At 45.6% G+C, this 23,847-nt stretch overlaps 1 protein-coding gene across 1 annotated transcript in view; it reads right to left on the bottom strand.

Moving 5' to 3' along the window:
• Positions 1 to 1,370: 1,370 nt before the first annotated feature.
• Galnt12 (polypeptide N-acetylgalactosaminyltransferase 12) overlaps positions 1,371 to 23,847 on the bottom strand; it is a 40,933-nt gene continuing 18,456 nt past the window's right edge. The window contains exons 4-10 of the mRNA XM_045161125.1: positions 19,484 to 19,669; positions 17,830 to 17,947; positions 16,415 to 16,591; positions 15,257 to 15,388; positions 11,255 to 11,365; positions 4,353 to 4,499; positions 1,371 to 1,991 (exon numbers count right to left, since the gene is read on the bottom strand). Coding sequence (XP_045017060.1) covers positions 1,854 to 1,991; positions 4,353 to 4,499; positions 11,255 to 11,365; positions 15,257 to 15,388; positions 16,415 to 16,591; positions 17,830 to 17,947; positions 19,484 to 19,669 — 1,009 coding nt within the window. The 3' untranslated portion in view covers positions 1,371 to 1,853. The remainder of the gene's footprint in view (positions 1,992 to 4,352; positions 4,500 to 11,254; positions 11,366 to 15,256; positions 15,389 to 16,414; positions 16,592 to 17,829; positions 17,948 to 19,483; positions 19,670 to 23,847) is intronic.

Genomic DNA, 23,847 nt, shown 5'->3' with positions numbered 1-23,847 from the left:
CCCCATCTATTTTTAAAAATATTTTAGTTATTTATTTATTTGAGAGAGAGAAAGAAGCAGAGAGAGAGAGTAGGAGCGCCAGGGCCTCTAGCCACTGCACACTAACTCCAGACACATGCGCCACCTTGTGCATCTGGCTTTACACAGGTACGTACTAGGAAAAGTGAACCTTGGTCCTTTGGCTTTGCCGGCCAGTGCCTTAACCACCAAGCTATTTCTCCAGCCCTCCCCCTTTTTGGTCTCAGGTCTCAGGGTGACCTTTAACTCATGGCGATTCTCCTACCTCTACCTAAAGTGATGGCACCTACCACCAAGTCCACCCCCCCCCTTTTTAAAATGCAGTACTGACGATGGAACCCTGAGCCTCATGTATACTAGGCAAGCACTCTGCCAACTGAACTGAACATCTCCAGACCACCAATGGTCCTTTTAATCATACACACTGACCTTTATCAAGTAGATAAGACCTTGGGGCCTATCTGGGATCTTTCAGACATCAGAAATACTAAGAAATAGCCACAAAAACCGGGCATGGTGGCACACACCTTTAATGCGAGCACTCCAGAGGCAGAGAGAGGGAGATCCCTGTGAGTTCAAGGCCACCCTTGAGGCTACATAATGAATTCTAGGTCTGGGCTAGAACAAGCCCCCACCTTGAAAAAATCAAAACAAAAACAAAAAAGGAAATATATATGATATCCACAGTAGCTGCTGTATCATTAACTCTAACATTGACTTAAATGACCAAATGTTATTAATAAACAAATGTGAAAAATGAATTTCATATGGAACATTACATTTCTTCCTGACACTCTCGTGTGATAAAAATTAAAATTAGGGGCTAGGGAGATGGTTCCAGCACGTAAGGCTGCTTGTCGTACAAGGGGGAACTTGTACAACTTGATTCCGAGCATCCACATAGAAAGCCAAGCGTGGCTGTGCTTGCCTGTAAGCCCAATGCTGAGGAAGAGAAAGGAGGAGCACCAGGTCAGCCAGTCTAACTGAAGAATGGAATGGGAGTTCCAGGTTTAGTGACAGACTGACTCAGGGAAGTAAGGAAGATGAGCAATAGAGGAGGACACCTGACGTCTTCCTCTGGTCTCTGCATATGTCTGCACAGGGTGTACATGGCTGAACACATGCGTACACCACACGTAAGCAAACACACACACACACCACATATACCAAAACAATTAAAACTGGCATAAACCTGCCTTAAAGTCTTAGTGGTAACTACTGAAAGCCACCAGCCACCCTCTGGCGGGCACTGTTACACTTGAGCTTACACATGTATGTTTCCTTGAGATTTCAGTTTTGGTTATTCCTCTTTAGCAAACATGAGCATTATGGAGTTTTCACTGTGGTTCCAATTCATAAGCAAAAAGCATTTTTTATTAAATAGGTCTGGAGCACTTTGAGGAAATCAACACAATGTTCCTCCCACCCATCTTCTCACTCTGTGAAAGCTCTACCCAACATCGGAGGTATCGTAGTTTATGCAAAGTGCACTGCAAACAACTTCATACCTGGGAATCTCTGTAAGTACCAAAATACAATTTTTACAGTATTTGCTAGTAAGAATAAAAGCCATCACTGTAAAATATACATCTCAATAGAAAAATATCCCAAGAATTTAATTTTCCCAATACCAAGAGTTCATATTTTATGATTACCCTTAGGGAACATTTGTAAAGTTTTCAAAATCAGTACAAAACTTATTCACATTCTTAATAAATCCAGCAACATAGTCACAAGTGGCAGCCATGTCTGTGGTGGGCTCATTGCACGGGTTCCATCTCTGTTGGGACAAAGTCCAAGGCCTCGATGGGCTCCTTGCTTGACAGGGTGACGTGTTACGACATGCGCTCCTTGAAGAACCATTTCTGGTAGTCTGAGTTGGTGCAGTCTCGTAAGAGTGGCACAAAACTGTCACTGGACCTCCTTGTGGCCTGAACACATTTCTTGGACTGTTCATGAACCAAAGAGCCATCCTACAAATGATAACAGACATTAAATGCTCAAGACAGTTTCAAGGGGGGCCTCGGAAAAGGTCTCTTCCCTTAACACAGAATCCCAAGAGCTCAGGGTATGATTTCTATCATTTCAGAAGTATGTATTGCACGGCAACTGTCTCCCCTGGAAAATGCAACTCAGGACACCCATGTGAGGCGGCTACGCGGGCACAGGCTGGCGCCATGTGAGGCCAACAGCGCCACCTGCTGGTTGCTTAGAGCCTGTCAGATCCTCCAGCTCATCCCTACTCCTTTCCATTGCCTTCAGAGAACTCAGAACCAAGGTCCTTTCTTTATTGCTTTCACTTCTCTCAGGCCTCTTAACTCCATCCCTAGTGATTTATTTCTTTTAGTCATTTTAACGTACTGAGAAAACATGGTCAGAAACCCGAGGCCCAGGTTCTTCAGCTGTTGCCTAAGTAGGTAAGGGGCAGTAGACTCTCCACTTTCCATACTCTAGAGGATGACAATCTTTTAAATGGCTTCCTGAAGACCTCTCCCCACCCTTGCTGAATCAGCTCGATAAACCTCTCTTTGGCCGGTTATCTGGTCCCTCAACTTCTCTGAGTCCAAGCAGCAAAAAGGGATAAATAACCTACCTGTTTCAAGGGAGGGAAGCCTTGGAAACACAGTAAGATGCTATTTACCCAGAAACCCTTCTAACAACTTCTAAGCTGTCTTTCGAGGGACTGGAAGAAGGAGGGAAGGAAGGAAGGTAGGAAGGAGAAGGGAAGATCTCTCTCCCTTACTTAACTTCTCCTTAAGTCATCACTGGAACTTAAGACAACATTCTTCATGACACATTGGACCAATTCTATTATTTCTAGCTTCCACTAGCACTCCTTGATGGTATGCTAAGGCTTAGGGTTGACAGAAAGATGTAAAGGAAAGAGTACTAGAGAATTGTGGGATATGTTGACCTGTTTTTCCTTCTTATCGTATTGACCACCTGGCCTGGAATTCCTGCCTCAGTCTCTTAAATGCTGGGATTACCACTGCATACCAGCATGTCTGGCTTATTTTCCTGTATCAAACAGATAACAGTAGGGCACTTTTTTTTTTTTTTTTTTTTTTGGTCTGGGCAGACTGCAAATTCCCCTGCTAACTACATTTCTTACAGGAAAACTTTGAATAATTTTTACGATGACCCCACTGAGGAGCAGTATAGAAGAATCTGTCCATCTCTGAGGTTTGGCTGGGAGGGAAAGTTTTCTGGGAAGATGACAGATAACTAAGCTTTTCCTGTTAAGTCCTTTTCTTTGGGTTTACTTCCTCCAGGGTCTTTGTAGGTCCTGTCTCGGGTTACTGCAAATATAGAATGTGCAGGCATCTTCACAATTTGCAGTATCTGGAGAGCCTGATTCATCCCAGGAGTGTTTTCTGGTTAGAAAAACACGAGGAGCCATGAAGCTCACCAGGCCTCACACTCCAAAGAAATCTGGAGAGTCCTCACTAGAACAGAACAGAACTGAGCACTCCCGCTCTAGAGGCAAGGTGAGTGATGCTCAGAGAAGCATGGTGATTGATGTCTGGCTCTAATCTCACATCTGACACTTTGGCTGTCTGACACTCGTTTTCTTTTTTTGAAAATGGTTTTTTTTTTAAGTAATAAACTGGGCAGGGTGGTACACACCTTTAATGCCAGTACTCAGGAGGCAGAGGTAGAATTGCTATGAGTTCAAGGCCAGCCTGAGACTACATAGTGAGTTCCAGGTCAGCCTGGGCTACCCCAAAAGAACAAGAACAAAAAAGTTTCTTTTTTTTTTTTTTTGGTGTGTGTGTGTGTGCATGCACATGTGTGGGAGTAGATGGAGGCCAGAGGTAGACATCTGGTATCTTCCTTATCACTCTTCACCTTATTTTTTTTTTGAGACAAGGTCTCTCACGGAACCTGGAGCTCACCAATTTGTCTAGACAAGCCAGCCAGCAAAGCCTAAAGATCCTCCTGTCTCTGCCTCCCCATTGCTGGGATTACAGGCATGTACCACCACATCCAGATTTCATGTGGATTCTGGATATCTGAACTCAGGTCATCAGGTTTACATGTACTTTCCCCAGTGAGCTATCTTCCCAGCTCTCCTGAGTGACACTTGCTTTAACTGCCCCCAGAGGTACTGTAAGAGCTCCATTTCCCCTTACAGGTCCAGGCACCTCACAGCCTCAGGGAAAAGCCTGAAAGACAAGGAAGCCTTACTGCCGCCAGAGGCCGTGGACTCTGACACATGCCACCTCCTCCACTTCCTTTATGTCAAGGTGAAGTTTCTACTGGGTGACCTCTGCCACACTCTCCGAGAGCCCGGGTGGAGGGCGGGCTGGCCGAGCGGCCCAGCACTTACTGACCTCCTGCAGGATGAATTTCTGGTCCTCTGGAGTGGTGTCACTGCAGGGATGCATGACCAGGGTGTCCTTTCCTGCTTCCACAGCTGTGCAGGCCTCGGGCTGGCGGGTGTTATAGCGTATTTCCTTCTGGGATGTGTACTCAAAAAACTAAAGACAGGAGAGCCAGTGTGTATCAGTTACCCCTGATGTGGAAGAGGGGGAAGTGTTGGATGAGACCACGTGGGGCGGCAGGAGTGGGGTGGGGTGGGGTTGAGCATGCTCCCCTCCTACTGCCATGAGCCTGTCCCAAGGGGCTCCAGGTGTTTGCCCCCCCACCACCACTGGCCGCCCCTTGCTCTCAGCAGGCCTCTGACAGCAGCACTTGTTCAATGCGTGAAGTGACCCCTCTCCTGCCTGGCTTGCTGGTTAGATGGGGAGGGAGGGGCTGGTGGAGAGCAGCAAAGAAAACGGGCCTGTCTTAGCACCATCCTCCTTCAATACAATGGACACACAAAGGTCTGGAAACAAGAAGCGCCGTGCACAGTAGGATACATGACTGCCAAGATAAAGACCTGAACAGTGATGAGTGTCTGCCTAACAAGGGCAAACCCAAAGGTTTGATTCCCTAGCACTTCTAAGAAAAAAATAATAAAAGAATTTTGTAATCTATATTGAAAAATAAACCCAAATTTGAAAAAAAAAAAGGTTGCAAAAATAAAATCGTTCCCAATACTAGAGACTGAACCCAGGTATGCTGGTTCAGTCTTAATAGCTTCATTAGAGTGCAAAACGCCCTGAGGGTTTAACAAAGCACACCTTTGGGTGTGACTGTGAGGGGTTTACAGACACACTTGGCTCCTGGGGCTCAGATAATCAGCAGTTAAGTCACAGTATGAGGCATCACTGGGAGGTGGTGAAAGGTGGCAGGTTTGGCCTAGCTCAGGAAGTCTGGGGACATGGCCTTGGGTGATATCTTGCTCTGACACCTCTTGTGTTTACCCTTCGCTCTGCTTCCTGGCCACCATGAGGTGAGCTGCTTGGCTCCAAGGATACTCTGACCAAGCACCCGAAAAAGAAGTTAAAAGTTGAACTGATTTCAACAAATATCAGAGGCATTACGATAGCGACCCCAGGTGGTCAGGAAGGACTGCTGCTCCTGCCACCCCCCCAACCTGCCAAAGGTCCCTGGAACTGGGAAGCGCGACCCTAACATGACTGCAGTGCCCTTCCAGGTAGCCCAAGAAGACTGTAAAGCCCCCAACCGGAGTTCCTGAGTAAAAGGACACGGGCCTGAGTCAGACAGCCGGACCAGATAAAAATTCCCAGAGAAAACTAAAAATTGAGATTGCGACTGGTCAGGTCCGCACCTCGATACCGCTGAAAGGTAACAGCCCTTTTTCCGTCCAGATGACCCATGGTATTCAGTCTCAGTAACTAGCTAAAGAAGACTAATGTTGCTCGGTCTCTGTAGGGAGCTCAATCAAGATTATAAATAAAATTAAATTTAAAAAATTATTTAAACTCTAAATAAATATGGAAGTAAAAGATAGCCATCTGGAGTCTATATTAAAAGTAAACTTGAGGGCTGGAGAGATGGCTTAGCGGTTAAGCGCTTGCCTGTGAAGCCTAAGGACCCTGGTTCGAGGCTCGACTCCCCAGGACCCACGTTAGCCAGATGCACAAGGGGGTGCGTGTGTCCGGAGTTTGTTTGCAGTGGCTGGAGGCCCTAGTACACCCATTCTCTCTCTCTCTCTCTCTCTCTCTCTCTCTCTATCCACCTCTTTCTCTCTCTGTGCGTCACTCTCAAATAAATAAATAAAAGTAAAAATAAATTAAAAAAAAATAAAAGTACACTTGATAGAAATACGTACACACACGTACATGAGGCTCCCAGCCCCAAGGCTGCGGAATGGCTTTGTCTTTGTGTCTGTTCTGCAGCACTAACCCAGTGAACAATTCATTGTAAAAGAGTCCTCCACCAAGCCCACTGTCGTATACTACGTGACCAAAAACATACCACACTCCAAAAAAAATATTCAGGGCTGGAGAGATGGCTAAGCAGTTAAGCTGCTTGCCTGTGAAGCCTAAGGACCACAGTTCAAGACTCAACTACCCAGGACCCACGTTAGCCAGATGGGGCGCACACATCTGGATTTCATTTGTAGTGGCTAGAGGCCCTGGCGGGCCCATTCTCTCTCTCTCAATCTCTCTTTCTCTCTCACTATCTGCCTCTTTCTCTCTCTGTCTGTCACTCTCAAATAAATAAATAAAAATAAACAAAAAAAATAACTAAATTCTGGGGCCAGTCCCTGACAAAATACTAAAAACCTGGAAAAACTTGTCTGTCTTCCTCTCACATGCTACAGCTGGGGCAGCTCTCCAAGTCAAGGACAACATGGGGACCACACATGAACAGACACCTGCCATTGCAATGTATCACTTAGTGCTTCCCCAGCAGGACTTGACCTACATAAGGACCAGATGGCCCTAAAATAAAAGGGAACACCTGACACACAAGTCTCATTGGACAGGGAGACAAGACACAAACCTCTCTGTGCTTATGCCACCCCGAGGGAAATCCCTGATGGCTCTGCTCTCTTAGCTTCCTTGCCTAGCCGAGCCAGGGGGAGCTCCGAGCACAATCTCAGGGTCCTGGCCCCAACATAATAATGGGTGAGTCCCAAATCACTGCGGACAGATAGGGACTTCTTATAAAAATGTGTAACTGTTTTAAGTTTACTTTATCTCTGTATGCTTCTATGAAACTGCTAACAGAAATTAGCCCCAAGGCTTGTATTTATATTAAAAATACTCAAGACTGAGTTTGTCAAAAAATTTCAAAAACCTAATAATGTTCTAATCTGCTTTCATATTTTTTAAAATATGTTTCAAAAAACTAATAAAAAGGTTCCAAAAATCAACAAATGATAAAATATATGTTTTCTGTGTTCCAGATATAAGTCACACTGTCACCCAACAACTAAACCTAACTGCTAATCAAAATAATTTTAAACTATCATGTCATTCTCTACCCAGATCCACTTTGCTAACCAGATATGTTCTTCACATTTTTAACTACATATGGTTTGCTAATCAAATCTGTCCATTCTCTCTAAGTTATTAACAACCATATATAAAAGCCAAGGTCAATTAAAAACATTAAAATTGGGGCCTGGAGTTATGGCTTAGCGGTTAAGGTGCTTGCCTGCAAAGCCTAAGGACCCACATTTGATTCTCCAGGTTGCAAGTAAGCCAGATGCACATTGTGGTGCATGTATCTGCAGATGTTTGCAGTGGCTAGAGGCCCCAGCACACACATTCTCTCTCTCTCTCCCTCTGACTCTAATAAATAAATAAAAAGATTTTTAAAAATTTTTATTAAAAAATTTAAAATTAAAAGATAAGTAATATTTGGTTCCTACTCCCAGGTCAAAAGGCCACAAATGATAAAACACTAACTTCTAGCCTCTAGTATTACCTTTTTCTTTATTTTAAATATTTTATTTTTTTATTTGTTTATGAGAGAGAGTCAGACAGAGAGAAAGAGAATGGGCATGCCAGGGACTCTAGCCACTTCATACGAACTCCAAACACGTGTCCCCTTGTGCGTCTGGCTTATGTGGGTCCTAGGGAATCAAACCGAGGTCCATAGGCTTCACAGGCAAATGCTGTAACTGCTAAGCCATTTCCCCAGTCCTTGCCTGTCTTCTTAATCAGGGAAAACACAAAGACCCAGAGATAGACTCCAAATCAATATATCTACAACAGGAGAGTCACATCAAAAAAAAAAAAGGGGGGGGGGCATGGCAGAGGTAGGCCATGAGTTTGAGGCCACCCTGAGACAACACACTGAGTTTCAGGTCAGCCTGGGCTAGTGTGAAAACCTACCTTGAAAAACAGGAAGAAAAAAAAAATCAGTCCTCCAGGCTTCCCAAAAGAGAGAGGGCAGGCTGGAGAGATGGCTTAGCGGTTGAGCACTTGCCTGTGAAGCCTAAAGACCCTGGTTCAAGGCTTGATTCCCCAGGACCCACGTTAGCCAGATGCACAAGGCACATGCGTCTGGAGTTTGTTTGCAGTGGCTGAAGGTCCTGGTGTACCCATTCTCTCTCTTTCTCTCTCTCTCTGCCTCTTTCTCTATCACTCTCAAATAAATAAATAAAAATAAACAAAAAATTTCAAAAAAAAAAATAAAGACAGAGAAAGAGGGCCACTTGGTCAACATGGCCTTGACTTATTGTAACAGATCACAACACTAAAAGTCATGAGACTCCTCACAGGTCCCTAAAGTCTCTCCTACAGAGCCATGAATCACTTCTAAAGCATAATACACAAATTGTTGCTGCCTACATGTTCTTAAACACTCAGTAAAGAAATATAACTACAAGATATCACAATATAAACCAAGATTCAGACACAGATTACCCTGCCTGATGCTGGCTTACAGTACTGAACTATTAACTCATGCCTTCGGCCTCTACCTGGCCCTGATGAGTCAGCACCATTTGCCTTTAAATCAAAGATCCAAAGTTGCCCTCACTAATTATGTTTACCTGATAGTTTCTGATTTGTACTGGTCCAGTCTCTCCTTGACATGTCTTATTAAAATATATCACTAAAAATAGAACTCAAAGCCAAGCCCTAAAGTACATTTAGGGCAAATCAAAAGGCTAGCCCTAAGATAACAATCAATTTAAAGTCCTGACTGTTTATACTTGCTAATGTTGGTGGTGCTGGTTGTTTGATGGTATCTCTTTACTTCGATTTATAAAGGTAAGCCAGATTCTCCTACCACTGATGATGCTTCCTTAAAATATGTAACACTTGCCAGGCATGGTGGTGCATACCTTTAATCCCAACACTCAGGAGGCAGAGGTAGGAGGATTGCTGTGAGTTCAAGGCCACCCTGAGTCTCCATAGTGAATTCCCTATCAGCCTGGACTATAGTGCGAGTCTACCTCGAAAAAAAAAAAAATGTAACACTTAAGGAAACCCACATACCCTTAAAAAAATTTGGCCCACATCCATCAGCCAAGTGATATAATCTCAACACACCAAAATCAAAGACAATACCCTCAACCACTTATAACAGGTTACCGGAGCCCCTCAAAGTCAAGCTCTAGAAAACATCTGCCCCTGCCAAAAAGACCGTGGCCCTGCTCTACGCATGACAGAAGTCTGAGGACTTAAACATGAGATGCCAAAACATCCGACACATGGGCAAAATCCTAACCCCTTCCCTTTACTAGACAAATCAACTCATTTAATAACTCACAAGATCCATAAAAAAACGAGTTCCAAAAAACTTTTGTCTTTCACCCCTAAATAAAATCAGTTCTTTATTATTACCTCATATTACAACCTTTTCCTTCCACAAAAATATGTTTCTTTTTAAAAAATGTGGTGCCACCCCCTCACTATAAAAAACATCCTGTGCTCTTTTCCTCATAATCGGATTTGTCATATTCACTCCTGCTGACTAATCTTGTACAGAGAAGGCCCTCCTGGCTCTCTTTCTTTTATTACAATAATTCTTGTGTGTTAGCACCCATATTTTCAAAATCAATAATCATAAACCGCTTCCTACTACTAAAAATTAAGTACAAAATTTAATGGTAACAGTGTCAGTGTTCCCAAAGACCCTGACATGCTTGGCCCTCCATGTCATGCTTACCCATGACTCTAAAGCTCTTACAGTTGATGTACCCTAAACCTTGAGCCTGCCCCTATGTGGACTCCATGGGGACACCTGCTAGCTCCTTTAATGGAGCCTCTCATAATAATTATGCTGGGACTATATTAAAAACATATGTTCTAAATGCTCTATCCAGGTTCATCCACTCTAGAATGGAAATAATTAAAATACAGGTAGTACTCCAGGTATACCAGCCATTGCATACAAAAATCACAAGGTGTTATGATGATAAAGAGGAGGGAATGTGGTAGAAAAAAAAAGGTAAAAGTTGAACTGATTCACTGAGTTGCTATAAGAGTTCATTGCCAAGGAGCTAAAATTTATCTTTGTCAGCAGATGGAAAAAAATCAAAGAAGGAACTGTCCAGAAAGGGCCCAAAGGGATGACAAGAAGGAAAGACAGTTTAGGATAACACAAAGTAAAATGGAGTTCATTGTCAGGATGGCCTGACTACAGAAATGATTTATATGCAAATTGCCACATCTTGTTTGTTCACTTACTCCTCCCCTTGGCTATGAAAACTATAAAATGGAAATAAAATCTCAGCTCAGGGCCAAAGCTTCTTTGGAGGGCTACCTCAAGTTTTTTGCCTCCTCGGTAATAAACTCCTCTACATTCACTCATTCTGGCATTGGAGTGATCTTTCCAGGGAATTTCAACAATAGCAGGAGCCAAGGTAAAACCTACCTTTCTTAGGTTGTTGCCATTAGGTACTTTGTTACAGTGACTTGAAAGTAACTAATAAACCAGTGCTTTCCACACGCTAGGCAAATACTCTTTCACAGAGACAGAAATCAAACATTTAATTCAATTATTAATTTACATGTGTGTGTACACACGTGTGGGCGTGGTAGGGCCCTTTGCCACTAGAAATAAATGTCGTACATTGTACCACATTTTGGGGTCTGGCTTTAGCTGGGTGGCTGAAAAACTGAACCCAGGCCAGCAGGCTTTATAAGCAAGTGCCTTTAACCACTAAGCAATCGCCCTGGCCCCAAATACTTAAATTTTTACTTTTTTATTGTTTTGCTTCATCAAAGTAGGGTCTCACTCTAGCTTAGGCTAACCTGGAATTCACTATGGAGTCTCAGGGTGGCCTCGAACTCATGGTGATCCTCCTACGTCTGCCTCCCCAGTGCTGGGATTAAAGGCATGTGCCACCATGCCCAGCCAAATATTTAAATTTTTAAAGCCCAGAATTTTGCCCTCCCCAGTGGAGGCCCACACCTACCTGGTTCTGGCCCATGCCATGACAGAAGTACAAAATGACCTGGTTTTCCTCAACTTGGTTTTCATCAGGATTATAGTCAAAGCAATAATCTTTTAGTCCTTTGTTCTGGAGCTAAACAAAACACAAAAGTGGCATTTTGTTCAAGATTTTAAACACTAGCACATTCCATATGAGGTTCAGAAGAAGGGGGAATGGAATGAGAGGAGAGCAGGTCTCAAAAGCTGGCTCAGTACTTTGTAGTCTTTCCAAGCTGAACGTCAAATGGGAGCCTTTACAGAGAGATGACCTTCCCTGGCTCGCCACCTCACTCCTCCCTATGCTCAATGACATGCTCACTGCTGCCCTGGTCTGGACCCACCTAAGTTGGATGTACCTAAGCCTTCTACTAAGATGAATTAACTAGAGAGAAGGATTTTTTAAATGATTGCAGATGTTAGTATGTTTGGCATACTTTCTTAGTGAGGGAAGTGTTTTTTGATAAGCAGGCTACAAAGAAATATTAAACCTCATTCAGTATAACACTACCAAATGTAGTAAAGTATTTTGGTTTTGAAACTATTTAGACTAAGGCAAATGAGTAATTTTGGGTTTGGGTTTATGTGTGGGGAGAAGTATCTATTGTTTTTGTTTAAGACCGGGTCTCATGTGTAGCCCATACTGGTCTCAAACTTGCTATATAACCAAGCATGACCTTGAACTTCTCATCCTCCTGCCCCAACATCCCTACTGCCTAGGTTACAGGTGTGGACCACCAGACCCAGTTTCTTATTAATGCAGTGCTGGGGTTAGAACCTAGGGCCCATGCATACCAAGCAAGCACTCTACCAACTGAGCTACATACCCAGCATAATTTTGTCGATATTGTTAGAAACCGAGTTTTTCAATGTGAGAAAAAAGAAATACATATATATATAGCATAAAAAAAGAAAAATATACATGATTACATTTGAATTTTTGATGTCATAATGAGGCCGGGATTTGTTTCTCAGAAATATGAAGGTCCTCCTAGAGAGCTTGGAGCTGTTATTCACAGCCACTAGCCCCACGTAGCAACTGGGCACTTCAGATGGGACAATTCCAATTAAGATGTGCTATGCACATTTATTATTGCAAGACAATGTAACCCATTTCAAGACAGTATGAAAATAGTATAGCATGCCTTAATAAATTATTCTTTACATGAACTTTTATACTGAAATGATAACATCTGTGTGACTGGGTTAAATATTAACTTTGCTTATTTACTTAATACAGTTACTAAAAAGCTATAAATGACAAGTGTGGCTCACATGTGTCTGGGCAGGAATTGGAGAGATGAGCAAGGGTGCTGCTTCCACAGTGAGCCTGGCCACTGGGGCCAGCGTGATGGAGTCAGACACTGAGGACACTTGAAATGCACCAAAGCAGAAATCCAGAAGCTGCTCAGAGCTCAACACTAAAGTAGACTTGAAGCATACCCATCAAGGCTCGGGGAAGTTTGCAGAAGGTGGGGGCGGCAGAAAAAATGTGAAAGCCACAGTGTGGGAGGGAATATCCAGAGGCATCACCCCCCACAATGACTGACGGCTACTCTCACAGCTCCATGGTGAATCCCAACAGTGTCACTGAGGAGGGTCGTTAGTGGAGTGGGGACAGGAAGGAGGGAAATGACAGTGTCAGCATAAGATGTGTCCTTACAAAGTTCCTACGCAATAAAACAATCAAAAGGCTGCCACTGGGCTGGAGAGATGGCTTAGCGGTTAAGCGCTTGCCTGTGAAGCCTAAGGACCCTGGTTCGAGGCTCGGTTCCCCAGGTCCCACATTAGCCAGATGCACAAGGGGGCGCACGTGTCTGGAGTTCGTTTGCAGAGGCTGGAAGCCCTGGCGCGCCCATTCTCTCTCTCTCCCTCTATCTGTCTTTCTCTCTGTGTCTGTCGCTCTCAAATAAATAAATAAAAATTAAAAAAAAAAGGCTGCCACTAACCAAAGATGGAACAATTTGAACATTAAAAAAAAAAAAAAAAGTAAACAAACCACAAACCCAGACTGAGGTGATTGAAATACACTAGCCATGTACCTCCACAGCCCTAGAGTGTATGTGTGCTGCCAAAACACAATTCTACAGGCTAGTCTGCTACAAAATAAATAAATAAATCAGAAATTTACTTCCTTATACCTTTGGGGATGGCAGGATCAAGGCACTGATGTGTGCGTCGGACCCCCTTAGTATGTCCTCACATGGGAGCAAGCAGAAGGAGTCCACAGGAACTCAGCCCCCAAAGCACTTTCACTCCTGAGGGTTATGCCCTCAGGACCCAAGCACTTCCCACAAGGCCCCACCTCAAACACCAGTGCCCAGGGGATTATATTGCAACACTTGAATTGGGACCATATATTCAGATCACAAGTGTACCAGAGGAGGACTTGAACATTGGTTATGCTTTTTCTAAATTCCATGGATTGCAATTTGCCTTGGATAATGAGGGAATGCTTTTCTTTACAGAAAGACTCAGCCAATCAGTGTGGAAGGAATGAAGGAATGAAAAAAAAAAAACAAAAACTACCATGTGGCCATTCATGTGAAGTAACATCTAAGCACTGGGTATCAATGCCACAGGTGATGGCCACTGCATCCAGGTGGTAGTTATGACCACTCTGGAAACCTACTGGCACATGTTACATTACAGCAAGAAGGACCGTGCCTCATGTACTCCTGGAACCATGAGGAACAAGGCCCATCCACGAGCACGCTTGAGGGTAAGGATAACTTTTCCCTCATCCAGTCTTCAGGCTTCACGCCCATGGTAAAGAAGTATGGGGGAGAAGGCTGCAACTTACAGAGTGTAAAACCCCCAAGGAATCCTAAGAGTGAAATAGTCCACACACATGAGCCTGCTTTTAAGGTAAGTTAAAAGTATTATTATTGAAAGAAACAGAGTGGGGGAAGTAGGTTTAAAGACTTAGGAAGCACCAGCTAAACACGATGGGCAGGTCTTTTATGATTTCACTGGAATATCTCAACTACTTGAAAAGAAATTTGAAAAACTGGGGGATATAAATTAGATAGTGAATACTACGAAGAAGTTAGTTTATTGGTAGGGTGTGATAATGCTCTAAAATTATCTAAGATAATGTCTACATTTTATAGAGATGCGGACCAAAGTACACAGGAGTGAAATGCCAGGGAATGCTTCAAAAGACATAAACGTGCCGGGCGAGGTGGTGCATGCCTTTAAGCCCAGCACTCGGGAGGCAGAAGTAGGAAGATCACTGTGAGTTCAAGGCCACCCTGAGACTACGTAGTGAATTCCAGGAGAGCCTGAACTAGAGTGAAACACTACCTTGAAAAACAAAACAAAACAAAAAAAGACATAAACGTGGAGGCCAGGGTAGTGGGCAGTGAAAAGCAAGGGGAGAAGAATCGTAAGTATCCTAGAATCACAGGGACAGGCTTCACTGTACCACTCTGTGTTTGAACATTTTCACATTGAAAATATTACTTTAGCAGTAATAGCCTGCTTTGCAGTGCCTGGAAAGTTCCAGAACGGAACTCTAGCGCTCTGCATCAAACTGCACCAGTGGAGACTGCAGTAAGACAGCACTATTCCTAGCAAAAGCACAATCCACCGACGTCTTAGCTGGCCTCATTCCAGAAACATTTCTCTACGGTTTCTGAAAGACTGAAGTAACTCCCCTGACCCGACACTACCTTTGGGCATTACTAATTGATCAGACCGTTAAGATGAGAAGCAACGTGATGACATATTAGCAAAAATTAGGGCACAGAAAAACCAAGCAAACCTGTTTCCCCATCCACAGATTTGGGCTCATACTTGCCAATTTCCTCACGATTTCCAGATCTGACACTCTGCACCTGAGTCCCAAGCACTCAGCGGATAACAGGGTGAGAGAATGTTGAAGTGGGGGAAGTGTTGGCCCCCACAAACGGGTTTATCTTGCTCGGAATGTTATTCAGAACCAAGAGGTGAGAACACTCAGCCCAGCACAGCCCACTTGGCTCACCATCCCGAAGAAGCCAGGCCTGTCCTCCGGCACGCTCAGCTCTGGGTACACTGTATCCAGGAACCACCTGAAATCTTTACACTGCAGCTTGGCCCGAAGCTCCCTCCTCTCCGTCACATCCCCAAAGGGTTCCTGGAAAAACAGAACGGGGCGTCCTTGTAGGCTCCGGTGCTTTCTGTCAAAGCCCATTTTCACTGAAGCTCGTGTTCAAGAGTGACCAGGAAAACGTTCAACAAAAGGGAGAGAAGGGAATATTAATGTCTGCCATTTCACAAAGGTCCAAAACACTCAGCCCAGTGTGCGTTCAGTCTATAGGTACGTTCCATACCCTCCTCACATGTCTTTGAGGGACCCTCAGGAACAGAAACTGGTTTCCAGACTAGGTGAAAATGAGGAGTAGGTGTTTTACTCTGTGGCACCGGGCAAGACAGAGGAAGCTGGAGCAAATGACCACGGGGACCCCGAGGCACAGGACCACACAGGAAGTCAGCCTGCCGAACAATGAGCCTGGCAGAGCTGAGCAAGAGGCAGCGGGGAGCGTCACGAAGTTGCTGATGAAGGATCAAGAATGAATGTAAAGTGAAATATCGTGAAACAGAAACACACACAAAGTGGTGCTGGCAAAACCAGTGACCAGGAACCTATCGCTACGCGTTAAGTTAGGAGCAGTGGCATTCGGTTCATTAATTCAGCATTTATGGTATTTAAAATAAGTGTGTGTGTGTGTGTGTGTGTGTGTGTGTGTGTATTTGCAAATACAGAGAGGAAGATAGAGACAGAGAGAGACAGAGACAGAGAATGGGTGTACTGGGGCCTCTAGTGGCTGCATATAAATTCCAGATGCATATGCTACCTTGCGCATCTGGCTTCACGCGTAACGGGATTGAACCTGGGTCCTTAGGCTTCACAGGCAAGTGCCTTAACTGGTAAGCCATCTCTCCAGCCCCTTGTGGTGGTTTTAAAGAACAAAGCTCCCGTGCGTAGGAAAACTGGATGCTAGCATTATGAATGCAAAAAGGTTTTCCCACACTGCATGACAAGGGCCCAGTTTGCCTCCCACTTCTGGAACCAGATCAACTACATTACGATGTTGGCGAAGCCGCACTCAGCTGCTTGATTCCCACAGGCCAGATGGCATGAGCGTGGGCAGGGACTCACCAGACGGGCACGGGGATTGCGGTGGTAGTATAACTCTTTAAACTCGTCCATCCACACTTCAGCGGCGCGGACACTGTTGGCCAGGGCCTTGCTGCGCGAGTACGGAGCTTGCTTGGGGAAAACATGGCCAACGTGGGAGCAGGGGTGTATTTCCAGAGTGCCACCACACTGCCAGATCTGCAGTGGGGATGGAGAAGGAGAGGCCACCCAGTGAGCACGGCGTGAGCTGCCGTCCACCGACAGTGCGGCTGGAACACGGTCAGCGGAGGTCAGGATGAACGCCACCGAGATGGCTCAGCCTCCGCGGGGACAGAGGCCAGGCACCGGCATGCACACGAAGCAGCACACAGACCAAAAGCAAGAAAGCGTCCTGGGAGACAGACAAGCCGCGGGAAACAAGACCTCAAAGTCCATGTGCTAGGACCTCATGCACTTGACTCAAGAGGACCCAGACACCTTGCTGGCAACCCACTTACACGTCAGACACGGCTTGATGACCTGTCGCCTAGCCACAGAAGAGAGGAAAACAGCAAGGAAGAAAGAGGTTTGGGAGAGAAGCTTCTAGAAGAGGCAGAGCAGCCTGACACCTAGGGAAGAGGCAGAAAGACGGTTAGAAGCACACCCAAGGTTCAGTGAGCAGCGTCATCCCTTCATGAGAGCAAGGTACCATACCATATTAAATATTAAAAATCCTGTTGGGATAATTCTATTGACTGGGAAATCAACTGAGATACTGAGGGGTTTTTAGAAGGCATTCCAGGGACCTCGATCAGCAGTGGAGCTTGCTACAGAAGGCAAATTTCTGGCCTCACCCTAAATTATCAAGTCTGACTTGAACTAGCCTTTTTAACACATTTCCCTGTAATGGTCAGATCACATGTCCAAGTCCGCAAGCCATCGTGCTACATAGGGAGAAACCTCCCACGCAATGAGTCCAACAGATGCTCCAGAAGAAGGCAGGTCAGAAGGAAGGGTCTAGTATTTCAGTTCAGTCTCTGCCACTAACTCTGAGTGACGCTGAATAAGCCCCCTCCCCTATTCCTCTCCTTTGTAGTGAGACGGACAACCAGGAATCTTGTGAGGCTCTTTCTAGGCCAAGTCTTTAAAAGTACACTTTTTCACATAAAGAGGCAAGTATGCTTATAGGATACGCATGTCATTTATTCAGGATCACTGGATAGAGTGCTAACATGGAGGTGGGAGAGGGAGGAAGAGAAGAGGGAGGAAAAGAGGGAGAGAGGAAGGGGAGAAGGGAGAGAGGGAGGGAGAGCGCACGCATGCCAAGTAGAGAAAGGGAGAATGGAAGGGAAGGAGAGCGGAAAAGGAAGAGAAACAGAGAGAGAGGGAAAGCGAAAAAGAATGTGAATATTAACACAGGGTAAGAATGAGTTCAAAGAGAAGACTGGAATACTTACCCTAAAGGAGAATTCGAGATTTTCTCCTCCCCAAACTTCCATGCCTGTATCGTAAGACCCCAGATATTCAAAATATCTCTTACTCACAGAAAACAGTCCCCCAGCCATTGTTGGAGACCTAGAAAAGAGTAGTATCCATATTTCAATGGAAACATCAAAAAACCACCACAGCTGCTGGACTACCTCCCCGCCTCAAGCCTTCCCGCCCATTCACCCACCTCTGAGCACACCTGAGTTCACGCTTGGTCGCTGCACCAGTCAACCCAAGGCCCCTGTCTTGAGGAAGCTCACAGACATCTCAACAGGCATGCCCTATGTGTATGTGACACAAGTCAGCAAAGGCCAGCCAGGGCCCTGTGGGAACCCAGAAGAGGGCAGGGGACAGGGAAGGTGGGGCTGAGATAGCTAGAACGGGATCGAGCTGCAGGGACAAAGGAAGCTAGAGAGGAGGAGGACAGGAAGGCACCTGGCATGAGCAAAGGTCCAGGGGAGGAGAAGCCTTGGCACTCTTACATAGGTGTGCTCCACGTTGTTTGACACACAGTGCTGGGGGTGGAACCAGAGCCTTGCTGGATGCACGCTAGGTAGGCACTACCACTGAGCTAGATCCTCAGCCCTTGTGTTTTGCCTAGCACTTGTGAGACCCTAGCATGGATCCCCAGCACTAAAGGAAACATCTGAATCCAATATTTTTTTCTTAAAACTAGACCCCAGAGGCTAGTAATGTAGTTCATGGGTAGCAGGATTGCCTGTATGTGTGTCACTGGGTTCCAACCACAGCCCTGAAAAAACAACTATGAAAACCAAAACAGATAGAAGGCAACAGGAACCAAAGAAGTGGTGATTGCCTGGTGTGGCCGAGGGAAGAGCGAGACTTTACTGCAAAGAACAGCAACAGACATGCTTGAGGTGGAGATAACCTGTTATCACTTATATAATTGTTTGGTAGCTTTATAGATTTTTTTTCATATTTTGTTTATTTTTATTTGTTTATTAGGCAGGTAGAGAGAGAATGGGCACGCCAGGGCCTCCAGCCACTGCAAACAAACTCCAGATGCATGTGCCCCCTTGTGCATCTGGCTAACATGGGTCTTGGGGAATTGAGCCTCGAACCAGGGTCCTTAGGCTTCACAGGCAAGCACTTAACCACTAAGCCATTTCTCCAGCCCTGTAGTTGTTTTTTCTCTTTCTTTCTTTCTTTCTTTTTTTTTTTTTTTTAAAGACAGGGGCTTGCTAAGTAGTCCAGGCTGGCCTTGAACTCTCAATCCTCACACCTTAGCTTCCTGAGTGCTGAGGTTACAGATGTATACTACCATGCCAAGCCTGGCTAACATCCTGGGTTTGGTTGCACTGCTGCTTATGTGGATGCAAATATTTGTGGGAGTTTATTAAGGTTTAAAATATCAAAGTCAAGAAGGTGAACTTTAACTTAAGCCTGTAATTTTCCCATTAAGTTCATTAATTTATTAAATATAGCAGTATAAGATCTAATTGCATAGCAGAGATATTTAGTAAAGTAAGTCCTCTGGGGCGGGGAGACAGGAGGAGACATGGACGGCTACCAGTGTGCTTCCTGTGCCCTTCACAGCTACATTAGCTGCACGAGCAGAGCCCCACGCTGAGAAAGACGAGTGCCCAGGAGGGCAGACCAGACCTGATGACATCCACGGGGGACCGCATTCGCTTCCGCTCCCGCTCAGGAACCGCATGCCACGTGAACACCAGCCGCCAGTCGAAGCCTCCAATCTGGGGCTCCCAGGCGTTGCCCAGGTACTCGAAGGTGTTCCAGTCAATCACATCAATCACGGGGCACACCACCGCTGACTCCTCCTCGTGGATCCTGCAGACAGACACAGTCTCTGCACCACTGGCAGCAGGGCGGCCAGGAACTCAAGAATGACCACCGCTCGCCCTTCCAGCCAAAAAGGAGGCCCACTCCTTGGTAAGAGGGCCTGAATCCCTTCCGCAGGGGTCTGCAGCCGTGCAGGGCACCTCCGTGGGGCATGCTGGGTAAGGAGGGCTTGCTGTGTTAATGCATGTGTGTGCACTCATGTAGAGGCCGGAGGACAACTTCAGATGTCATTCCTTAAGAACTCCATCCATGTTTTGGTTTGTTTTTGAGACAAAAATCTCTTAATGGCCTGCAGCTCATCAATGAAGCTAGAGTAGCCAGTAAGCCCACGGACCTCCCAGTCTCCCAAGAGCTAGGATCACAACTGCATGCTTCCACGCCTGGCATTTTCACACGGGTTCTGAGGATCAAACTCGGGTCCTCATGTTTGCAAGGCCAGCATTTTAGTGACTGAACTACTTCTCTAGCCCCTGGAGAGGGCTTTAAACAGGAAAACTCCATGGCTACCATCTTGCTTCACTCTGTCAACACACATTTTAGCTAAACTTGAATCCCTTCCTGAGCTGTGTAAAAAAGGAGACCTTCTTTAAAAGCAGATTTTCAATTTCTCACGAGTGAGAGAGAGAAGTTTAATCACAATGAAACATCTTAACATGGAGAAATGATTACCTCCCTGAGAACAGAAATGGCCTGAGACCAATGGGTCAGGGTTGCAACTGCGATTCTAAGGCTACTCCTTACTCACTGCGTGACATTCACCAAGCCACCCAATTCCTCAGAGCCTGCCGCCTCCCTGGTGATGCTGGAATGGTGACACCTCCTCTCGGGGCTAAGATGAGGATTACCAAGGGTATCTTTGTACACGAGTTGGAAAAGACTTAGAGCCACTGCTATTCTTTTCTTGTTACTGTGAAATATCATACACCATGAAAAAAAATGCTATAACTACCTGTCACATGTACCAGCTATTCTGTCTTCAAACACTATTCCAAACCCAACCATGCTTCAGTGTGTGCCCTGATGGTATTTTTTTTAATTTTTAATTTTTATTTATTTATTTGACAGAGAAGGAGGGAGAGAGAGAGAGAGAGGGAGAGAATGGGACTGCCAGGGCCTCTACCCACTGAAAATAAACTCCAAATGCATGCGCCCCCTTGTGCATCTGGCTAACCTGGGTCCTAGGGAATTGAATCTGGGTCCTTTGGCTTTGCAGGCAAATGCCTTAACCACTAAGCCATCCCTTCAGCCAGGTAAATAGGTAAATTTTTTAACCTTGGATACCACACTGGGTCAGATGAACTGAGAATAGACCCCAGGTAAGGACTAGATCTCTAGGTTACCTTAAAGTCCTGAGTCACAGCATATAGAACAAGGAAATGGATAACCAGGTAGGCATCATAAATGGCCAGACTAACATGAGAAAGTCAGAAGGGTTACTATGAGTGCCCCACGGAGGTAGGAGTTACAATGTCAAGTCAGGTTAGGTATAGAGAATCAAATCTGATAGGTAACCAAGTTGCGGAGGCTGCAGTTGGGTTTCTGCCAACACCTGCTTTTTAAAAAATATTTTATTTTTATTTATTTATTAGAGAGAGAGAATGGGCACACAGGGCCTCTAGCCCCTGCAAATGAACTCCAGATGCATGTGCTGCCATGTGCATCTGGCTTATGTGGGATCTGGAGAATCAAACCTGAGTCCTTAGGCTTCACTGGCAAGCACCTTAACCGCTAAGCCAGCTCTCCAGCCCAACTCCTACTTTTAAAAAATATTTTATTTGGCAAGATGGCTTAGTAGGTATGGTACTTGCCTGCAAAGCCAAAGAATGCAAGTTCTATTCCCATTACCTATATAAAACCAGATACACCAGGTGTATGTACCAGGTGGTGCATGTGCCTGGAATTCATTTGAAATGGCTGGAAGCCCTGGCTTGCCAATTCTCCCTCTATCTGCTTTTTTGTCTCTTTCTCTCTCTCTAATAAATAAATAAACTATTTTTTAAATATATATTTTTTAATTTATTGAGAGGGATAGGCAGATAGAGAGAAAGAGAATGGGTGTTCCAGGGTCTCCAGTTGCTGCAAACAAACTCCAGACACATGCGTCACCTTGTGCATCTGGCCTACATGAGTCCCAGGGAATGGAACCTAGGTCCTTTGGCTTTGCAAGCAAGCACCTTAACTGCTAAGCCATCTCTCCAGCCCAACACCTACTTTTTAAACTGAAGGCTTTGTTAGAAGGGTGGAGCAGACCAAGGACTGACGTGCTGGGCAGGTTCCAAGACACCGCCTGGGCCCTGGTAAAGCCCAACTCACCAGGAGCTTGTGATTTGTCATCCAGCTAGTAGGAACCATGGGCAGCTCAATATTTTTTAAATGTTTTGGCTTTTTATTGACAACCTCCATACATATACACACTATTCCATCACCATAATCCCCTCCTTCTGCCCCTCATTCCCCTCCACTAAGTCCTTCTTTCCAAGTAGACTTTATTCTATTTTGATGTCATCGTTTATTTCCCTCCTATTATACAGGTCTTACGTAGGTAGCATTAGCCACTGTGAGGTCCTGAGTGCCATGGCCATTTTGTGACAGCTGCAAAGCAAAACACCCCTCCCCTTCCACCGGCTCTTATATTCTTTGCGCCACCTCTCCTGAGCCTTGGAGAGTATGACCAAGATGTCTCAGTGCTGAACAGTCTGCTGTCACTTCTCAGCACTTTGATGAGTTTGATAATCACCAGTGGTAGGAACCATGGGCAACTGTTTTAGAGAGAGTGCTGTGCTGGCACTGGGGCATAGGACTCTGCCTCGTGAATAGAAAATGTGTGCCCATGGGGGGGCACTAGCATAGGGGCAGAACCTTCTTGCTGTGCCGGGTTGAGCTATACACTACAGGATATCTGGCATCTTGGTCCATAAACACGCCAGGAGAGCTACCAACATGGCAGCCCAGGTACTTCCCTTGTTTCCAAAGGGACTGTGCTTAAACTGAGATTGTCAAGGCACAGTCTACAGGCCAAGGTCTCTCAATTCTAGCTATACACCAAAGTCCCTGGGAGCCTTAGAAACATCCAGAAACTCAGGCCCCACTCCTAAGAGTCAGATGCAAATGGTCAGCTTCAGGATGTTAGATCACCAAGGCTGTTCCTGCAGAAAAAACATTAGCCATGCCTCCTCTCATCCTACACACAGTGACCATCAGAACGCAGAAGCCCCCGAGCAGGGCAGGACAACAGGACCAGCTTCCTGCCATTGGAAGCCAGGGAAACCTGATCTATGGCCTCATCTCCTGGCTAGCACTTTCCTAACTCTTAGCACTCAGTGTCCCAAGTCACGGGAACCATAAGGCCTTATCGCTATTCAGAAATCCTCCCCTTTAAAAGTCTCAAATGTGAGGAATTTCCTTTGTTCTGTAGGTTGTTAAAGGACATTACATGTGAAATCTGTCTCAGCACCTACAAAACCTGTCTTTTGACTTTTGGACACAGGATAGCTGTTTGCCTGTCTAATATGTGTCCTAGGTATTTCCAAAGCACAGGCAGGATGGAGACACCCATCATCAACAGTGTGAAGCAAGCCTTGGTCCTGGAAAGGGGCTGAGGAGGACCCTAGGTGTCATGAGCTCATCAGCTCAGGAGGCAGAGTGACCTCTTCAGACCTCCTGATGATCCACACTGGCCTAGGGAAGAACCTCTACCCTCACAGTGGGGGGAGGGGGCAGGGGAGACCACTGGCTCAGTTCCAGGCATCAGTGCTACCTAACTTCTGACTCCGTCCTAGCTCTGGGTAGCCTGGAGCCTCTGCCACTGGTGAAAGGCCCCAGAGGAGAGGAGCTCTCCTCACAGGGCACGAGGAGCCGGGAACAGCAGAGTTGGGTAGCTTGGTGTGTCAGGAAGGGTCAGGGCCTTCTATACAGATGCTGAGGTGTTGGGGACACCACTTCTCAGCTTCAGGGTTGCCTGACCTCTGGTCCTTTGCCTCCTCCACAGAGAGGAGCCCAGACAACGGCCTGGTCACATCTTCTGACTTGCTGGCCTGGTGGCTGCCTTCTTGACATTCATCCAAGGTGTGGTGGTTTGATTCAGGTGTCCCCCATAAACCTAGGTGTTCTGAATGCTAGGTTCCCAGCTGATGGATATTTGGGAATTAATGCCTCCTGGAGGGAGT

The sequence above is a fragment of the Jaculus jaculus genome, chromosome 1, assembly GCF_020740685.1.
Source record: "Jaculus jaculus isolate mJacJac1 chromosome 1, mJacJac1.mat.Y.cur, whole genome shotgun sequence".
Lineage (NCBI taxonomy): Eukaryota > Metazoa > Chordata > Mammalia > Rodentia > Dipodidae > Jaculus > Jaculus jaculus.
Note: the sequence above shows the minus strand (reverse complement) of the source record. Positions and strands in the feature narration are given on the sequence as shown.